Source organism: Sciurus vulgaris, assembly GCF_902686455.1.
Source record: "Sciurus vulgaris genome assembly, chromosome: 1".
In the NCBI taxonomy this organism is placed as follows: domain Eukaryota; kingdom Metazoa; phylum Chordata; class Mammalia; order Rodentia; family Sciuridae; genus Sciurus; species Sciurus vulgaris.
The window spans coordinates 15010360-15030794 of record NC_136461.1 but is presented as its reverse complement, the minus strand read 5'-3'; the positions used below and the strand labels follow the sequence as shown (position 1 = coordinate 15030794).

Here is a 20435-nt window from a genome sequence, read left to right as displayed (position 1 = left end):
GTTACCGGGTTAGGCTGGGGCGGAGGCTCACCCGGGGAGGTCTGGAGTCGCTGACCTGCTCGCCGCGTCAGTGCACGGCCTTTGCCAAGACGCGCAGCAGGCAAGAGGGATCCGAGGACGTGGGGGCCGGGCCGCGAGCCTCGTCGCCCTGCCAACCCCGTGCGTCTCGTCCTCCCACCCCGCCCCAGCAGGCAAGAGGAGCTCGGGGCCTAGGCGTGTCCCCTGCCTCAGATCGCTTCCACTTGCCCCAGAAGTTGTCCCCATCCCCGAAGCACAGGCTGTTGCCAGAGCAACCGGGCCTGTTGCCTGGCTGAGTTAGGCTACCGCGGCTGGTCCTCAGTTTCCCCACCTGTAAGATGGGGGCGCAAAGCGCCCACCTCCGGGAGCAGCGGCTAGGAGCGCGCGGCAGGGTGGGGGCCTTCCTGCCGCTCCCGAGCCCGCGGCTCGGGCTCCGCAGTGAGGGGGGAGCGGCGCCGGGGAAGGAGCGCTCCGCGGTCACGTGACGTCCCCCTCCCCGAACTGCGGCGGCGGCGGCGGCGGCGAGCGCCGACCGCGTCCGGGCAGAGCTGCAGCGGCTGCCGCGGGCACCGGAGTGCCGAGCCAGGACGCCCCCGGCCCAGGCCCGCGGTGAGTGCGCCGCGCCGGCCGCGGCCCCGGGAAGGGGAAGGGGACGGAGGTGGCGAGCTCCCCTCGGCCGGCAGCCGGGATCCTGTGCGACAGGCTGGGCTGGAGGGGGCGAGCGGGTGGGGACCTGGGTCCCCGAGGGGCGCGGAGAGGCCGCCGCCGGGCTTGACAGCGGCGGCGGGAGGCCTGGGCTGAGCCCGCGGTCCCCGCCTGGGGGCTGGTCGGGCCGAGGCTGGGGCTCGGTGGCAGCCTGGTGGGCGCGCAGTGCTTTCCGCTCTCCCCAGGAGGGTCTGCGGAGAATTGGGCGCATTTCCTCCATCCCTGGGGAGGGCCCCGGCCCGAGCGGCCCCTCGGGGGAGGCGCTCCAGCCTCAGTGGAGGGAAGTGGGGGTCCTCAGGTCCAGCGACCCGGAACCCAGAGGGCCGCGATGTCCTTTCATCCCCCAGGGAGAGAGCGCTCTTTCCCCGCCCCCTGCCTGACCCTCCACCGAGCGGGGCACACGCGTCACGCAGTCGGGCGCCCCCTCGTCGCCTCCCAGGCTCAGCAGAATCTGAGGACTCAGTGGGAAATCACAGGGCGGTCCCCGTGCCCTGTAGGACGCTGGGGCTGGAGGAGGAAACCTCGGGTCCAACAAACTCGTTCACCCCAGGACACCCGCTCACCGTCTCGCGATGTCAGGGACCCTCACCTCCACCCCAGCCGGTGCTTGACCACTGAGTCTTTGTTGGGGTCATAGCACAGACCTGGGGTGGGCTCAAGAAGGACGGTCACCCTTCCCGTGGCACTTTGGCACCTGTCCTGGTCCTTACTTCTCCTCCCTGTCAAAGTCAGAGGGTCAGACCCCTGGTGGCCAGCAGGAGGGCCACTGAGAGAAGGCCAGGTGGAAGCAGGAGAGAAGGGCGAGAGGAAGTGAGATGAGATGGTACAAGTCCTTCCCCAAGGGAGGCTGGTCCCACGCTCTGGGGTCCTGCAGAGGGCAGTGACCCGTGCTTCCTGAGGGTGCCTGGTGGAGGAAACTGGGGCAGCGGTGGCCTTGAGTTTCCTAGTTAATGAGCAAGAACTTTGGCCAAAGGTATCCCTGAACTGGTGTCTAGACTGGCACAGTGATTGAGGTGCCATTCGGGCCCCACTGGCCCCTAAGCTCTCCCATCTCCCCCTTGAGGACCTCAGCCTGGCTCAGAGGCCCCTCTGGCAGCCGAAGGGTCTTGGCCAGGGGTGTGCACCTTGGAAAGGATTCCAGGGTAAGGATCAGTCCTCAGGTGGCACCCAGCACCTTCCCCAACCACAGCCACATTTCAAGGTGTGGCCAAGGTCTCCGCCGCACAGAGGAGAAACTGAGGCTGAGAGAGTTCCCTGAGTCACCTGCTGGGGCTGCAGTTACAGTTCTCTGACTCCTGATCCAGCGGTGGATCCACAGCCATGGGGTGGAGAGGGGGTGCTGATGGCTGGAATGGTCGCAATGACCTGTCCCCTTTGCTTTCCGGGGGATGGGTGCCTCTGGAAGGCGTTGGGGAGATGGGTCGGGTTAGCCCGAAGGTCCGGAGGTTATGCCCTCTCCCATAGCCATAATGCCCCCCACCCTGGGCCCTTCTAGCTCACTGTCCTGGGCAAAGCCCTCTTCCTTCCCTCCTGACCAAGGTGCCTGCCTGGCCGGGGTCTCAGGAGGCCCCTGCCCTGGCTCTAACCACCCTTCAACCCGGAACGCAGTGGGATTCTCCCTCTAGAGAGCTGCGGGCTCCTTTTTGGCCTAAAGGTCTCTGTTACTGCAGACTGGGACCCCAACAAGGCCCACACAGGCGAGGAGAGTGCCTGCCACCTCCTGCCCCTGCCCAGCTGTCAAGGTCCCGGACTGGGAGGCCCTTGGAGGACCTCTGTCTTCCACACCACCTGTCTGTCTGCAGAGCCTTTGTCCTGGCTGTCAGAGGCTGCTGAGCAGCCACACAAGCTGCACACGACAGGCGGGACCCGCACACAGAGGGACACAGACGCAAACACGGCTTGACTCACAAGTACCGAGACCCAGACCCAGGAACACACAGACACACCCCGGCCAAGGCCCCTGCCCAGACCCGGCCCGACACCACCCACCCGAGAGACGCCAGCCCGCATGCACGCAGTCAGGTGTCCCCATCCCGCCGCTCTGGGCTTCTTTGGCCTCCCCCACTGCGCACGCGTGATATTTGCACACGCAGGAAGAACATGAGGAGGCCCTACGCCCTGAGAAATGAACCTGGCAGACTGCTCACGCACCCGCCCACACCCAGGCCACCATGGGTGCACACGCGTGCATTACGTCAGCTTCCTGCGTGTGGGATGTGAACACCTCATTGCCCCGGGGGGTGGCAAGGCCCCTCTGAACACCCCCAGCAAGACCTCACCTCCTTCCCTCTTTTTTGCTTTATGTGAATCCAGCTTGGCTGACTAAGGAACCTACTGAGTGATTCTTCCTCCATGGGCCCTTCCCTTGTGCCCCGCACCTGTCCCTAGAGATGCCACTGCACGGGTCCCTCCAAGACAGGACACACCCGTCCCAGGCAGGCTCCGTGCATTCCTGGCTTCACTTTCTTTGCCACTTTCCCAGCCTCCTGACCATGTCCTGGCTTCTGTTTTGCCCTCCCAGCAAGGTAGGGGCCGCTGGTGTGAATGGAGGGGTTCTGCTCAGCTGGCCACACGGCACAGCCTCTGCCAGGCTGGGCACCCTGGCTGTACCTCTCAGAGGTTGGCATCACTGGGAAGTCACTGCTGAGTGGTGCAGAGGTGCAGACTGATGCCAGGGGCCAGTGAGGGACTCTGGGCTCCGCCAGGCTCACCTGGGCGCCCCCCATCCCCCATGCTGGCCAGAGTGTTGATTCTCAGTCCAAGCCTGGCCACAACTCTCGCTGGCTGTGTGGCCCAGGCAGATCATTCTCCCTCTCTGGGCCCAGCTCCAGCTCTGGAAGGCAGCTTGGCCCAGCTGGGGAGAGGCAAGAGGTGTGAGGTGGCCGCCCTGGGCCAAAGAGGAAAGGACTTTTGGCTCAACTGAGCAGCTGAGCCGTGGGGGATATGGCTGAGGACTTCCCACACACTGAGACTCTAGGTCCACACTAGGTCAGGCAGGGGCTGCCAGGCCTGGAACTTCCAGAAGTGGCCCCTAGAGTGAATCCCAGGAAGAGGGGGACCCAAGGACAGGCCTGCAGTTGTAGTTTACGTCTGTGGGTGTTTGTACCCCTCAACGTGTGCTCTATTTTTAGGGCTAAAGACTGGCATTTGTAAGCATGACTCAGAGAGGAGGAAAGACTGGCTGGCGGGGGGCACCCCAAAACAGGGGTCCCCCTGGGATCCCAGCCTGCAGGAAGAAAGGAAGCAACATAAGATCTGCCCGCAGTGTGCTGACCCTGCTGGAGAACTCATCTGCATACTTCACCAAGCATTTAGTGAGCACGTAGTATGTCCCAGAGACTGACTGGCACTGGGGACACAGGAAGGAGCTGGAAGTGACATTTATTGGTCCCTACCACAGTGTGGTATGTGTCACTGTGCCATGTCACAGACAAAGAGAGAGCCACACTACCAGTAAATACCTCTGCCAACAGAGGCTGTCCTTCCTTGGATCCCCTTTTGGAGGAAGCAGACCTGAGTTCTTTTTGACTTGGCCACTGACTATTGTACAACTTGGGGCAAGTTACTTCCCTCTCTGAGCCTCTGTTTCTTTTATCTGTAAAGTAGGGATCATAGGACCTATGCGATGTTTTTTTTTTTTTTTTTTTTTTTTTTTTTTTTTTTTTTTTTTTAAAGGACTAAAAAGATTATTTAGAGCTAAGGGTGTAGCTCAATGGTAGAGCAGTTGCCTGGCAGGTGTGAGGCCTCGGGTTCAATCCTCAGCACTACACTGAAAAAAACAGAAGCCTAACATAGGCAAATACCCAGGTCAGGACCCACCTCATCCTGGGCATTCGTTCCAGTCTTAAAGGACACGGGCTGGGAGCCATCAGGAATCTAAGTCCAAGTCAGGCATGGAGGCTGGGTGGGAGGATCACTTGGGCCCATGAGTTCGGATTCTGTCTCAAGAAAAAAAAAAAAGCAATTCAAATGCAGTTTTTGCTGTGACTTTGGACAAGTGACCTACCCTCTTGTGCCTCATAACCTTCTCCACAGAACAGGGATGGAGGAATGAGGAGCCCTTATTTGCCTGCCTACCTGGGTGTACTGTTTGTGAAGATCAGACGTAATGACTTAGGAGCTGCTTTAAAAAGCGCAGAGCTGCACTCAGAGAAAAACAGAAGGTCACAGAAGGAAAAACAAACACCAGAAAGGCTGGAGAAAAAATATTTAAAAACTTCAAAAATCTCTTCACAGCAAGAAAAAAAACTAAGGCTTTTCATCAATGTTTTGTGGTAGTGGGAATTTTTTCCATAACTTCACCTTTCCAAGGTGGTTGGCAGTTGGGTAATTTACCCCCCTGAGGAGTCACTGTCTGACACCTAGTAGGTGTTCAGTAAATGGCATGTGGTCATAGGTAGGATTATGAGTTCCGTGGAGAGGCATGAAAGCATTCCTGGTGTGGGCACCAGCTACAGCTTGGGCACAGGCTGGGAGGTGGCTGTCTTGGTTTCAGTGAAAGGTGTGCGTCCCGGACTTGAATATTGGGCTGAGTAGTTGGCACTTTCCCGGGAGTCTGTGAGGGACTCATCTGAGGGACCAGCTGTCTTCTGCAGGTGGACCTTGGGCACCTGTCAGGGAATCGGTCTGCTCAGTTCTGTGCGCCATCACTGTTGGGTAAATAAGGTCACAGCACCTGTCCCGCCGGGCCTCCTTCCCTGAGCATGCAACGGAGGGGATTCCAGCACCTTCCATCTCTGATGCAGGTAAGAGGACCCATCAGGGAAGGAGGTTGCTCTGAGTGAAGACCCAGTGCTATCTTCTACTCAGGAAGTCAGGACCTTGTGTTCCCACTCTGGCCCTGCCCCATCAGCCGGGGACATTGGCCTGGCCTCCGGCGGCCTCCCTGTCCATCGGCAGCTTGGACAGAAGCACTTGCTGCTCTTGCAGCGACTAGCTAGCTGCAGCTGGAGGTTGTGTTGCGTGATCCTCGGTGCATTGTGTCTCTGGGGAAATTAAGATGTTTCTTGCTAACTGTTCCTGGGGCTCCCCCTGAGAATTTGGGACTGCTGGCAGAATGCAGGAGAGACTGGGTGAGGACCAGACACCTGAGCCACTTGAGAGGCTGTGACCTCCTCCAGGCCACATGAGCCACATGCATCTGTAGCCAGGTTGCTGGAGAGAACAGAGGGAAAGGTGGGGTGGCTCCTGAGCCGCGGGCCAGGTCTGTGAGGGAGGGATGCCCAACTCAGCTCGGAGGACCACCCTCTCCAGGTGCGCTCCTGAGTCAGGGCTTGCAGGCGACCTGGGGATTTCTCCCTCCTCGGAGCTCAGAGTTAGCAGTGCTGGGGCAGCCCCCGTGCTCCATCCTCAAAGCAGGCAATGCTATGCACAGGGAGAGGTGCCGGGGTGCCACCGGGCTGATGTGGGCCAGCCTCTCACCCTGCCACCTCTTCCCCGGCCTTGGAGCTCCAGAGAGAGGCCACCTACCCCCAAAGACTGCTGTGGACCCTTGTGCTGGCCTCAGTGGCAGGCTAAGGTTTGCCACCAAGCTGAGACTCTGGATAGGTGGGTCTGAACTCTGCCCATTCACACCTGCCTCCGCTGGATAAGAGTGTCCAGGTGCACAGGCTGCCCTTACAGCCCCTCTCCAGGGCTTCCTGCCCCCAGACAAGGCTGGGCCAAGCCCCTTGGGACAGTTCCCTCCTGTCCCAGTCACTAGGCCCACAGCCCTCCTTGGCTGGAGAGGGGTAGGCGTCTGGTCCTCTGGAGGGTGTGAAGCCTGGGACTTGCTCCCTGCCTGTGTGCTCAGGGATCCCAGGAGGCCTGTGGTGGGGGAGAAGCAGAGTGAGGGCCGAGTGAGAGAACGCAGATGGGCGTGCCGGGCCTTCGGTAAGCACTTCTGTGGACCCACATTATTTACTCCTCAGAGCAACTGTTATTAGCAACTGCGAGAGGCCCAGAGAGGTTAAATTCCCTATCCAGGGTCACCCAGCTGGTGAGGGCTGTGGCTGAGGTTTGAATGAAGGCTGTTGGACTCCACTCTCCTGCCTGAGTGTGGAATGGGATGGGGAGGGGATGGGCCTGGGGAGTGGGAGCAGTTCTAGGTGGGGGCTGTGGCCATGGGGCAAGGCTGCCCCAGGAAATCCAGGGATCTTCCCGTCACTTCTGCCCATCGATGTGTTGCTGCGGGCATAAGGAGGGGTGTTCCCCTGACAGGGAGGAAGGTGGGCATCGCCGGGCATCCCAGAACCTCTCCTGACACTTACCCTGCCCCTATGCAGACCTCTCCACAGCACAGCACTTCTGATGCTGCGACCCCAGAGTCACATCACGCAGGGGCCTGGGCCGGCACGGTGGGCTCAGGGGAGACCTGGGTTTGGAGCCCAGAATTGAGGTCAGCTGTGTGCCCAAGGCCCGCTGCTTCACCTCTCTGGACCTTGGAAAGTTTCCTCAGCCACAGAAAGGGGGAAGGAAGAATAGCATCTACAACAGGAGTCCTGCCAGCCCCACGGGCTCTGGTACACATGGAGGCAACCCAGAAAAGCCCTTTGTGAATTGCTACCATCGGGCATAATCATAATAATTATTATCTGTAAAATGAGGGGGTTGGACCAGCTGATCTCCGTGGGCTCCTCTCCAGCTCTGATGCTGAGGATTTCTCGGGTTTCCGAGCTGGGAGTTCACACAGACAGCGCGGGCCAGGAGCAGTCGGGGTCAATGGGACCCTCTCCAAACCTCCCCCTTCTCCCGAGTCCCCGCCCCAGCCAGGGAGCTGAGCCCCAGGGATAGGCCAGGGGAGGGGGACTCGGAGGCTTTAGGGTCTGGTCCTGCAGGTTTGAGGCTAGCCCTAGAGTTTGGGCTTCACCCCTGCCCCACCTGAGAGGCTTCCCACCTGCCACACCCACCCAGGATGAGCTCTCCAGGAAAACCAGAGCGAGAAGGGCCCGTGGAGACCCTCATTACTCAGAGAAGGAAACTGGGCCCGAGAGGAGAGGGACCTGCCGTAATCACGCTGTGGGCCAGTGCAGAGCTGGGCGAAGACCCAGGGCTCCTGTCTCACTTTGTGGCTGGACCTGCATGTGTCAAGTAACAGTATCAAGGACAGTCCCCATATATTGGCGCCTAATGTCTCAGGGCTGAGCACCTTACACTGACTCCGAAAAACAACCCTGTAAGGTAAGGTGGTACCATTACCATCTTCTTTGCAGATGAAGAAACTGAGGTTACAAAAAGTGGCCCAAAGTCACCAGTCAGGATGTGGCAGAGCAGGGGGTTCAAGTACAGGTCCTTCCAGTTCCAAATCCATGCAGTGCCAACTCCTGTGGGTGTCATGGGAGGGAGGGATGGGTTTTGTCTTTCTGCGTGTTCGCAGCCGCCACAGGGCATTTGTGGAGTGCGCATGATGAGGCCACTGAACTGATGGGGACTGAGGGTCAGAGTGGAGGCCTCGAGGCCGGGAATCTCCAGACGCCCACCAGCAGTGGCTGCCTCTCCCTTCTCTGGTCCTCCGTCCAGCCAGGCGGGCATTTGCAACCTCTTTCTCCACCCTGCGTGCCTGCCCATGTCCCGCCCACGTGCCCCTGATTTACCCTGGGGAGAAATGGGGCACGTGGCAGTAGGGGTTCCTTAGCTCCGATGGCCTCAGGGAAGACCCTCCTGGCAAAGCATCAACAGCCAGCATGCTGCAGGTCCTGGGGGCCGAGACAGTGCCATTCTCTGTGAGCTTCCCTCCGACAGCGCTCTCCACCAGCCTGCAAGCTAAGAACTACCGTTCTCCATCTTCCAGGGGTGGGAACTGGAGCCCCACTGCGTCGGGCACCTGCACCCCTACCCCCTGCTCACTCCGCCCCCTCTCTGTCCAGGCTGGGGACCCGGCTGCACGGGTGATGCATCAGCTCCCTGGTTCCTGGAAGGCAGGGCTTTGGCCAAGCGGCAAACATCCACCAAGCCCCCACTGTGTGCTTCCGGGAGGTGCCTTGTGAGGATGGGGAGCGGGGCGTCTCTGTGAGGGATGTGGGGATCCCCTGCCCTGCCCCACCCAAGTCCTGAGGTCAGGGAGGCCTTCAAAACTTGGAGGATGCCAGGGCAGAGCAACCTGGTCAGGGCAAGGTGGGTGTTCGACCTTCTTCCTGGCAGGAGTGCCCCCGAGAGCGACTCGGAGCACAGCGGAAGCCTGGGCCGTCTTCACAGCCACTTGTGTTTCCGCTGAGCTCCGGGGAAGCCCCCGGGAACCTCTGTTTCCTGATCTGTGAAGTGAGGACGATGACTGGAGCGCATACTCAGGGTGGACGTGAGGTCTTCATGAAAGTGCTGGGTACGGGGCCTCGGAAGCTTGCGGCTGCTCCTGTTCCTGGACTGGAAGGTGCTCGATGGGACTGAGGTCTTCAGGAGCATCCGAAGAGCGGGAGCTGCAGTTTGCCAGCCTCGGTTTCCCCATCAGGCACGGCAGACAGGCAACCCTCGCATGATCTGCCTCACCGGGCTGTTGCGGGATGGCAGAGGTCCCGGGGGTAGATGAGGTTTTGCGATCCGCGCACGGAGGAGCTAACGGGCTGGTTGGGAGAGCGAGCGGAAAGAACACCGTGGGCGGTGGCACGGGTGTCGCCATTGTGGCTCCCAGGTGTGCCATTGTGGGCTGGGAGAGGCGCGGCGGTTGGTGCCGGCTTTGGGGCCGCCTCCGCGCGAGGAGAGGGCTGAGGGAGTGGGAGGCGAGACGCGGGGCGGCTCCGGGTCCCCACCCTTCCCGGGAGACACTCTAGGGGCGCAGCCCCGGAGCGCTGTCCCTGGTCCTGGAGCGCGTCCGCCTCTGGCCTGCAGTTCCTGTTTTGGCCAGTCGAGGGCGCCAGGGACCGCGGCGGACTCCCAGGCTCGTGTGAGAGAGACTACGGTTTGAAAAGCGTTCTTTATTTTGCTGTAATAACATCCCTTCATAATAAGCCTACCCACACACCTAATTCCAAAAAGCAGCGATAAACTCCCATGAGAAAGGCAAAAAGAGCCTTCTGCTTGGCTAAATGGATGTTCCAGCATGGTAATGAAGTAACCAAATGCTTGCACCTGTTCAGGAAAACGTTGATGTTTAGGAGCGTGAACTCATGCCACTGTACCGACCTCTGGTTCAGAATGGCTGAAGCAGTTGTATCTCCGGAAAATTTATTATGGATTAGAGCCACTCCAAAAAATACTCATGCAAACCATGAGCTAAGTTCTAGAATGACTTATCCAGCTTGCTAACTCACATGAAGGGCTGGGGGATATGCGTGCGCAAGTCTTCCTTGAGTGAGCCTGTCCCTGGCGTAGCTTGCTCATTTCCACACTCTGAATGACAGTGGTGACACCAAGTAGTTGCTGAGGACCCAAACCACCTTCACGTATTCCTCTTATGTCCTTTAGGGGACAGAATTCACCTGCCCCACCCCCCCAGTTAAGAGTCACTGCTAAGGTAGGGGTTTTGTGGGGTGAGGAAGGGTTCACAGAGTCTCTGGTTGGCTGGCTGAGTGGGAGGGGGTATGTTAAGGGACTGTTGGGGAACCCTTCCCCCTTCTTACAGATGACCAGCAGAGACCAGAAGTGGGAGGGGGTTTTGCTACACAGCAAGTGGCCTGTGGAGCCGGGGGCCATACCCATGACTCCTGACCCCTGGTATGGGGCTCCGTCAGCCTGGCTTCCCTGGGGGGTGCTCTGGGCATTAAGCCCAGCCTTGTCCTGCCCAGCTTTGCCCAGCTGCCCCCACAAAGGATGGGCAGGGGCATGCCCTTAAGAGGGAGGCAGGAGAGGGAGGTTGGCTAGATCCCAGACTGTGACACGTGAGAGTGGTTTGGCCTCCCCTTTGCGCTCCGTGGGGATGCAGCGGTGGTGTACCTACCTGGCCCCCAAGGAGCCTTCCTCTCCTGCTTTCTTTCCCTTCCGTCCTTCCTTCTTCCATTATCGTTGTCACACGTTGTGGGTGGGAGCCAGGGCTTCCTGCATGCTAGGCCAGCCCTTCACCACTGAGCCGTCTCCAGCCCCCTCGTGCTTTATTTCTTCACAGTCATTAGCCGGATGCCAGTGAATGCGAGCCCTGTCCGTGTGCATCTTGTATGAAGATAATACGGCCTCAGTCAGGATCTGGTCCCGTGCATGGATCTGGGGTCCCTGGTGTGTGCTCATGTGTACAGACTCAGCCCTGGTCAGCAGGCGAGCATGCACTGATTTGGGACCTGTGGGTATGAGCTCCATTAGATCTTTGCACGTGTGCGTGCATGTGAGTTTGCAGCGTTCGGGCTGACATTCACGTGAGCGTGTCCACGTGACTTTGATCTTAATGTGGTCTCCCGGCATGAGGTGGAGGTCCCTGTGCATGTGCGCAGTACCAGGGCCAAGTGCATTTGTGACCTGGTGAAGTTTTTGTGCTGCTGTGCACACAGGTCCACCAGAGACTTTGTCTTGCTTGTTCTCTAAGCCAGTGCCCAAAAAATGCTGGGCACACAGCAGGTGCTCAATATGTATTTACTGGCTGATGGAAGGAAGAGGAAGGAGAGAAAGAAAAGAATGCTTATATACATGTCCAAGTCTCCAGAAGGACTTGAGGCACAGTCTGTGTGGGGACCAGAGATACAGCCTCAGGGGTGGGTCTGAGTGGGGACATTTACTGGGGACAGGCACCCACTGAGTGGGGTAGAGATCTCATTGCCAGAGCAGGGGATGGCTGGGCACCGCACTGGGCAGCTGCTTGGGGTGGGGCGAGCCAAGCCACGCCTGCTCCCCCTCCTCTTCTAGTGCCTGCGGGGACCTCACCCCCACATTTCCAGGAGGTCAGGGTTTGTAGTCCGGGGCTGGCCTGGCGGTGTGAGCTGGTGGAGCTCTCTCAGGTCTTTAGCCTCGGGTGCAGGGAGAGTGGGCGTTTAAGGGGGAGCCACCTGAGGCCCAGGGAGGAACACTGGCGTGATCTGGGCGGGGCGGGGAGCCCAGGGCTGCCTGTCTCCTGCCTGGCAGATATCCTTAATGACAATGACTCGGGAGCGGAGGAGGTTCTCGGGGACCCTGGCAAGAGCTGGCCCCGCGTGCCATCTGGAGCCCAGGCCTGACATCCCCCCCAGGCTGCCCCTCCCTTTGCCCTTGCCTTTCGCTGCTGCCACGGGCTGGGAAGGGGGAGCTGGAGACCGGGGGTGGAACTCGGAGTTCAAGGCAGGGTGAACCTGGGAAGAGGCTCTGCACCCTCCACCCCTGCACCCTCCCCGCCTCCTTCACATGGCGGGCACGTGTTGGAACAGCTTGGGTGCCAACCTAGGAGGCCGAGAAGGGCGGCTGCCTTCTCAAGGGAGGCCTGGACCCTGGGGGGCACTGCTTTTTTCTGGGGGAGAGCGGGTGTCAAAGGCAGAAGGGGCTCCGCCTGGCCCCCAATGCTGGTGACGGCTTTCCAGGGCCCGTCTGCAGACACCCGTGCCTGTGGGGGGCTGAACAATGTGTCTGTGGGCAGCGCCAGAGTGTGCTCCAGGGCTGGTCCCTGATCATGCGGCCTCTGTGCGCGTGTTTGTGTGCGCAGGCGCCCACCTATCTGCTTGTCCTGGGGTTCGTTCCACGTGCACACACAGGTCCCCCCACTTCTCTCCATCACCTGCAGGGCTCTGTATGGCATAAAGGGAATGTAATTTATTTATCGAGGTGCCTCTGCATGGCCATTAAGTTTGTTTTGGAATTGTTACTAATAAACCTTTGCTAGCCTTTCAGCAAATTTCATAAGTTAAGCCTAACACAAATGATGTGGCGGCAAGTGTCTTACTTAACAAACGTGCTAAGTGCCAGACACTACTCCCAATGCTTTATAATTTGTAATTTATTTAATACTGGGCAAAATCCTTAGAAGCGGGTACTGTTGTTTTCATCATCAACCCTACTTTGCAGATGAAGAAACTGAGGCACAGAAAGATTAAGTAACCGGCCAAGGTCACACAGCGGACAAGTGGGAGCACTGTGATTTGAACCCGGAAGGGCTCGCGAGGATGAGCAGATAAGCGCCTCCCTCCCTCCTCCTTCAGGGCCCTTGGTCTTCGACTCACGCGCTGTGCTGTAGAGGGCAGACTCCCCAGGGGGTCTTGCAGGTTGAGGAGGCATTTAAATTCTGCTGTCTTCCGGGGGACCAGGAGCTGGCCAGGAAGTGTCCTACTGCATCTCTAGCTGAGGGAACGTGACCCCCATTAGCCACCCCGCCCCCACCCTTGCCAAGGAGGCAGCTGTGCTGGCTAGAACCCAGAGGCTGCAGGCCACACTGGGCTCTTTGTCTTTGGTGGGAACCCTGCGGCCCCCTTGGCCCCTCTCAAGGGCCCACTGTCCCAGCACCAGCGGGGCCTCCCAGGGGCCAGGCCTGGCTGGGAAGCTTGGCATGTTGGAGGCTCCTTGGCCTCTCTGCCAACTGGGCCTGCAGAGTCCACTCAGGAGCCATTCCCTCTGAAGTGAGCCTGGAGAGGCTGCGGCCCACGTCCAAGCGGGTGCAGCAGCCTCCTTGGTGCTGGAGGCTGGGCCCCAGGCCCAGCTCTGGCTCATCTTGCACCCCACCCTGCCCCTCTTTGGAAGCCCCCACAGCTGCCACTTGGGAAGGAAGGAAGGAAGGAAGGAAGGAAGGAAGGAAGGAAGGAAGGAAGGAAGGAAGGAAGGAAGGAAGAAGGAAGAAGGGAGGGACGGGGGAGGGAGGAGGGAGCGAGGGAGGGCTTCCTTGTCCTCAGGTGAACCTGGTGCTCCCAGAGGCTCTCAGGGTCCCCCTGAAGCCCTGTGCAGAGGGGGCATCCCACTCTGCCCTGCAGTGGTTCTTCCCCCGATAAACCCCAGCCTGCAGCCGCCCAGCCCTGGCTCCAGAGCACCCTGACAAGGGGAAGCAGAGGGTCCTCCGAAGGCCGAAAGCCAAGGCCGGTAGTTCTAGAGTGAGGAACCCTGGCGGGGCTCTCAAGGGCTCCTCAGCCCACCAGAGTGCACAGAGGGGAGAGGTCGCGGTGGGAGCCGAGGGGGGCTGGGGCACATCCCCAGGAGAGGAGAAATCGGGTCGAGTAGCTCTGGGTTTCTTCTTATCTGAAAGGGGAGCGGGCAGCGCTGCTTATCCCTGGCTGGGCCGGGAAGACTGTGGAGCCCAGCCCCCAGCTGCGTTTCCCAGGGGAAGATGGTCTCGCCAAGCCCAGGCCCTGTTCCTGAAAGTCTCTGGGAGAATCCCTGCCATCTGGGATCCTCCGGCTCTCCCTCCCTCACGGCACTGCCCCTGTTCCCTGCAGGACCTGGGGACCTCCCTGTGAGAGCTTTTGCTGGCGGGGGTGGAAAGTCCTGAGGGCAGGGCTAGTGCCCCAGTCAGCTGACATCTCCACTTGGAGGAGGGCACCGGCCCCTGGATGCAGAAAAGGCACTTGGAGCGTTTGTTGAGTGAATGAATGCCCGGCCCCAGGGCTCGCCCAGTTCTACTTCAGAGGCCTGTGCGCAGGTGGGGTCTCAGCCGCTCCCCTCTGCTCCTCCTCCTCACCAGGGCCTGGGGGGGGGGGGGCGTTCTTGGGGAGGGAACGAGCGTGGGCAATAGAAGGGCTAAAGGAGCCCTTTCCCTCCTTGGCTTATTCGCCAACCTGAAGAGCAGTGTCTGACCCGGGTGTGGCACTCGCAACTGGCACTTACTGGGCATTGGCTGCCTGTCACTGTCCGCGCATTAACTCAGCACCTCATCGCAAGGACCCTAGGAGGTGGGCGGGTCGGGCCCATGTGACGGATGAGAAACTCGCGGCGCCCTGCCCACGGCCAGACCACTTTCCACCCTGGGTACCGAGTTCTTGCTGGGCCCGCTGTGACTGTCCCCCGGGGTGACAGGGTCCGGCCCGCCCCCCGAGCGCGGTGGCTCTCACGCGGACGGAGGAGGACGGCCCGCAGGCGGTGTCCTTCGCTCGGCTGGGCGCTGGTCCCGGGTGGGGACGGGTGGCGGCCGCCGCCTCGGAAAGCCCCGCGCACCCCCGCCGGCGACCGAGGGCGGCGCAAACAAGCGGCCCTTTCTGCGCCCGCGGCCGGGCAGCTGGACCGCGGCGGCGGGGGCGCGGACGGCCCGGGCTGCGCAGGGCGGGGCGCCGTTGCCAAGGTGACCGGCGCGGTGGGGCGGCGGCGGCGGCGGCGGCGGCGGCGGCACCATGAACGGCCGCAAGCGCAGCTTCACCTTCGGCGCTTACGGCGGGTAGGTGCGCGGCGCCGCGCGAGGGGGCCGCGTGCGCGCGCGCGTGGGTCGGCGCGCTGCGTGCTCGCTGTGCCGGCGGGGTTGGGCAGGTTCGTGGCGGTGAATTTGTCCTCGGTGTGGGCTGGCGCTCAGTGCGCGCACGGCATGCTGTGCTGGTGAGTCCGGGCGCGTGTCCGCGCGCGCACGTGGGGACGTGAGCGCAGAGGTGGCACGACAGTGCCTCCGAGCGCAGGATGCTTAAGTGGGACGAGTGTGCGACGCAGGCTGTGTGTGTGCGTGTGCGCTCGCACGTCTGGGCGCACCGACAGGTCTGTGGGGTGGCAGCCAGGCAGCCGGCGCCCGCCGGGGCTCCCACTTTGCCTCTGCAGCTGCCGAGCGCCCGCCCTGGGCTCCTGTGCGCCCCATCTCAGCCCCGTGACCCTGGGATCCCCCTTTCCCAGGGCTCCTTGCTGCCTGGAGGCCTGCGGACAGCCAGAGTGGCAGCAGCTCCATCTTGGGGTCCCTGCCCCTCCTGACTCCTGTGCTCTCCTCAGGGGTGCCGAGGTGGGATGGGGGCGTTCTCGCCTCAGGCGGAAATCGGGTGATTGGGAGGAAGACGGGCTATGCAGACTGGGCCCAGAGACCGAGCGGCTGTGGCCCTTCGCCAGGCCCTGCCTCCTGCCCGGAAGCACTTTGGGCTCCTCATGAATGCCACTGGGACACCGTTGGTCCTCTGGCGGTGAGACTGCGTCCCAGGTGCCTCCCCACTCCGTGGCTCAGCCTCCAGGGAGACCCCCACGGAGCCTGGGGTGCTGGAGAGGGGGCTGCCCTCTCTCTTGGGACCCTTGCTCGCTCTCAGATGGAGAGAGGAGCCTGGCTTGGGCCTCCCAGTTCCCCAGTCAGCAGACGCAGAGGGGCAGCCCAGGGGCTGTGAGCACTGGAGGAGTCCTGGCCTTGGTGGCCTCACTTCCCCCCCTGCAGAGTCCACTTCCACCTTAGTTGACCCCCGAGAGTCCCCAACCATGCCTTCCCAGAAGACACGCCCTGGCTGGCGGAGTCCAGTTTGGGGCTCCCTTTCTATTCCCTTCTTGCCTCAGGGCAGAAGGCAAGAATTGTTTGTTGTCCCAACAGCTGCCCAACCCCTGGGCCCCCAACACCTCCCCATGCCCAAGGTGCCCTTAGAAGGAATGGGGACAAGAATCTGGAGGGGGCCGGGCCCACACACTCTCCTGGTGGCTGGACCTCAGGGCTTGAGGGAAACAGAGCCTTAGGGTGCCCTTGAGCTCTTGGGGGACAGTGGCGTGTATTGGAATGAGGGCAGGAGAAGGAGCGCCCCACGCATATCCTCCCAGGTTCCCCATGATGGTCCCCTGGGTAGACATGAGGAAGTGAGTCACTGAAGGTCGATTTAAGAGCAGAAGGTTGTAAAAATCAGCGCAGGGACTGAGGCGCCTGCGGGCCTCGGAGTGGGCATGGCGTCCTCCCGCCTGCTACAGGCCGCAGGTGCCCAGGCCAGCTCATGCCCAGGCCAGCTCCGGGCTCGCCCGCCCCTCCCCCACGTCCACTCTAACTCCAGCCTGTCCTTGTCAGGTGTCCTGTCCCAGGACTACCCTCGCTGCCCCCGCCCCAGCACCCCCGTCCTGCCTCTTTTCCTCGCTCTGTAGCCTCCACACCGCCCACTTCCCCGAATGCCCAGGGAGATGGTGGCGGCATGAGCAACTCCAGAAGCACAACCTCCTCCCGCCTGGGCCGGCAGAGGGGCGTGGGCTGGGCCTGGTGGGCAGGGCGAGGGCGGTGAGAGGGGACGCCCCTCACGGCTGCCCCACTTGCTGTGTTTCAGGGTGGACAAGTCCTTCTCCCCTTGCCGGAGCGTGTGGTGAGTACTGGGGACCTTCAGGAGGGTCTGAGCTGCCTTGACTGACTCCAGGGGAAACCCCAGTTCATTCCTGTCCCTGTAATGCCAGGCCTGATCCACCAGCCCTCCACACGTCCTCTCTGGACATGGGAGTGGGGGACTTTCTCTCCAGTACCCACACATTCTGCCCTGCAGTTCTTTCTGGAGCTCAGCCTTGAAGTCAGATAAATCAGGCTCCCATCTCATTTCTGCCACTGCTGCGTGACCTTCAGTGATTCATGAACCTCTCTGAACCTCTATTTTCTCATCTGTGAAATGGGGGCTAAGATGTTTATGAGAGCATAAGTTTGTGAAAATCAAGCAAACAAACCAGGCCTGGCATGTTGTAGGTCCTCACTACCGGGATCCTTCCTTTATCTCTTCTCTAATCCTTCCCACCTCAGGATGGCTCCTGGCTGGCCTGGAGGTGCCCTTAGCTTTTTGGGTAACTCCCAAACCCTCTAGTGCCACCCGGTACCTAACCCTCAGATCCTATCTTGTACCTGAGGATTCCCCTGTTCTGGAGGAGGGGGCAGGGAGGCAGCTGGGCCTCTAGCTTCTCCAACACCCAGAGGCTGTAGCCGAGGTGCAGCCTCCCTCAGGATTCACTGCAGCCTGGCCTGGTGCCCTGCAGGTGGGCACCTCCTGGGTCCTGGCACCAGTACCACATGGGCCCAGCCAGCTGCTCCTGCTGCCACTTCACCCCAGCAGGAGAGCCCCCCAAGCTCCTGCCCTGCTTCCTGCCCCAACTGAGAGTATCCCGGGGTCTGCAGGCCCGGCTGGAGATTCCTGTTTGGCACCACCGTCCCCTGGGGGGCCACACGCAGCAGGCAAGTCCAGGCGGAGCTCGGGGAGGACTTTTCATTTCCCTCTGATGTTCCCTGTGCAACTTGGGGCCGATTTCTCTCCCTCTCTGGGCTGTATCTCCTGCTGCCATGCCCAGTCAGCGTGAGGCAGCCCCAGTGCGAGCCAGCGTGCTGTGCCCAGTGCAGTGGGGGAGATCCAGGGTGAGGAAGGTGCCCCTCCCATTGCGGGACTCTGGCCCCCCGTCAGTGCCTCCCAGGTGCTGCTGGGAGCCTCCTGCGCCCTCTCACCATCATCCTGTGTGTCCGTGGTGCTGGGCACCAAGCCCAGGGCCTGGTGCCTGCTGGGTCAGCAGTGGTCCACTGAGCCACACTCCCAACCCCACACTAGGAGTGAGGGACCACAGCCCCTGGTTAAGGAGGGCAACGCCACTCGGGAAAAATACTTGCCCGAGGTACCGTGGCAGCAGACTTGGGGTTTGAACCTGATCTTCCAAACTCTCTGCAGAGCCCTGAGTCCACTCAGTCTGTCCCAAAGCTTCCAGGCCACAGGAGGCTCTGAGCAAGAGATGGACGCGAAGGAAGACTTGGAGATGGGACAGAAGGTCCACGCTAGGGAGCCCTGAACCAGGAGTTAGCGATGAGGGCCCAGGACTGACAGTGACTGACCAGCTGTGTGACTTTGGGCAAGTCCCTTCCCCTCTCTGGGCCTCATCTGTGAAGGATCTGGAATTCCCAGGGCACGCCTGTTACCCAGGGACGCCAGAGCTGCTGTCCACGGTGCTAACCTGTGGGCCCTCTTCCCAACCCCCGAGGTCAAGTGCTTCGCCCCACCCGTGTACCCGGCATCTCGCTCAGGCTCAGTAATGGTGGCCATTTTGACCACCGGTGATAGTCCCTGCTATCCAAGGCCTGCCTCCTCCTTTCTGGTAGGGACTCACTTTTCCTGTCCCCAGAGTTTCCTGTCAGTGGGAGCACCATGTTCGTGCTCACCTGTCTCCTCCCCTTGACAGGTGTGTTAGTCAGCTCCCCATCGCTGTGACAAAACACCTGAGAAAAACAAAGGAGGAAGGACTGACTTTGGCTCATGGTTCCAGAGGTTTCAGACCATGGTCATGTGGCTCCATTGCCCTGGGCCTGTGGGGAGGGAGCATGTGGTGCAAGAAGCATATGGCAGGGCCATATGCTCACCTCATGGTAGCCTGGAGGTGGGGAGCAGGGAGGGCCAGGTAGAGGAGGAGCCAGGACACGCCCCCCGTGACCTCCTTCCTCCCATTAGGCTCCACCTCCTCCAGTTCCCAGCCCTCCCAATAGCCCATTCACATTATGAACCCACTGGTGGGTTGATCCACCACTGAGGTTAGAGACCTCATGACCCAGTCACTTCCCAAAGCCCCACCTTTGAACACTGCTCCGCTGGGGACAGGCCTTCACCTTACGACCTTTGGAGGATGTTCCAGATTTGAGCTAAAATGCACCCTCCACCTCCATCCCTCAGCCCCGGCCCTCCCACTGCCCAGTGCTTCCTCTCTTGGTCCCACATCCCATCTCTCTCCCCTAGCGTGCCTCCCCCGCTGTGGGTCACGGTCACGCACACGTTAGCGCTCATCCCTAGAGTGGCGGGAAGAGCGTGGATCTGGGAGTCGGACAGATATGGGTGGATTCAGCCTCTGCCACATTCCAGACGTGTGACCTTGGGCAGGTCATTGCCCTCTCTGAGCCCCACTTGATGCTCACCAGGTGTTTGTTGACTTGGCCCTTTCAGGGAGGTGATCTCAGGGGAGTTGCACATGTCCCTGTCACCCTGAAGCAGGAAGCAGACTGAGCCCCTTGGAGCAGAGATTGCTGAAGTTCCTTTGTGCTTGATCTGCCCCCGCTTCCTGGTCTGTCTCCTGACGGCCGCCAGGCTCCGCGCTGCTCAGGCCGGTGTCCTCCACGTGGTCTGGCCAAGCGACCCCAGTCCAGTAAATGCTTCCATAGAGTGCAACGGAACCAGTGCATCCAGAGAACTGGGCCAGTGCTGGTGGGAGGAGGGGGATTTCCCTCATCCTCCCCGCATTTTCTAAGGATTAGGGGATGGGGCTGGATCATAAGGCAGTGAGATCTGGTGGAGGCCAGATGTGCCTGTGGCTCGATCCCCCCACCCTTATCTGCAGGTCACCTGCGGTGGGGAGTTCTGAGTAGGTGGGTGATGGAAGGAAGGAGGCCTGGGGGAAGGGCGAGGAGCCAGGGAGTGACTCCGCAGTCCCCAGGGACCAGAAGGTAGATTCAGGGCACAGGAGGCGGGACGTGTGGAGGTGGTGGGGCGGCTTGCCTGGGGCAGGGGACTGTGGGAACACCTCTCGGAAGAGGAGCACTGGCTGACCTGGAAACTGGGAACCTGGGGCCTTGGGAAGGGACGTGGGGTGGCAGAACTTGGCCAGGATTAAGCGTTGGCCGCATGCTGGGCACTGTATTATGGTGGCCTTGTCAGCTCATGACGTCGGTCCTGCAGGTCAGTTAGTGGCCCCGTTTTAGAGGCCAGAATCAAGACTGAGGCTGGTGGAGGCTCTGGCCCCGAGTCACACAGCTGGCAAGGGCTGGGCTTGGATCCAGCTGACCAGGGAAGGGACCTTGCTCAGAGGTGAGGAAGCTGCAGAAATGGGGGATGTCTTGGTTTGGGGGCAAGGGAAGAGGGGGAAGTGAAATGGCCCTGAATCTGAATGTCCCCAAAACAGGAGTCGCTGCCCAGCCCAGCGTGTCCCACTCAGAGGGCCCCTGAGGCAGTCTCCCTTGACAGTTTGGGTCCCAGCCGTTCCTGTGCGTGGTCAACTTCCCATGTCCCAGGCCCTGGGCTGGTGCTTCTTTCCATCCTGACCCCAGCCTCACAGAGTCTGTGACTGTG

The 20435-nt window shown here is 60.8% G+C and overlaps 1 protein-coding gene across 8 annotated transcripts in view; it reads left to right on the top strand.

Moving 5' to 3' along the window:
• Positions 1-504: 504 nt before the first annotated feature.
• Positions 505-20435, top strand: part of RAP1GAP (RAP1 GTPase activating protein) — a 57408-nt gene continuing 37477 nt past the window's right edge. For 4 of the 8 annotated variants that reach the window (XR_013758159.1, XR_013758160.1, XM_079106565.1 and 1 more), the window contains exons 1-2: positions 14773-14875; positions 16695-16730. Coding sequence is in view for 3 of the 8 variants with exons in the window: in XM_079106565.1 (XP_078962691.1) it covers positions 14832-14875; positions 16695-16730 (80 nt within the window). In the remaining 5 variants the exon portion in view is untranslated. Of the gene's footprint in view, positions 628-14772; positions 14876-14925; positions 15031-16694; positions 16731-20435 lie in introns of those variants that run through there. The other 4 variants (XR_013758161.1, XM_079106567.1, XR_013758162.1 and 1 more) reach the window with 3 other exon arrangements.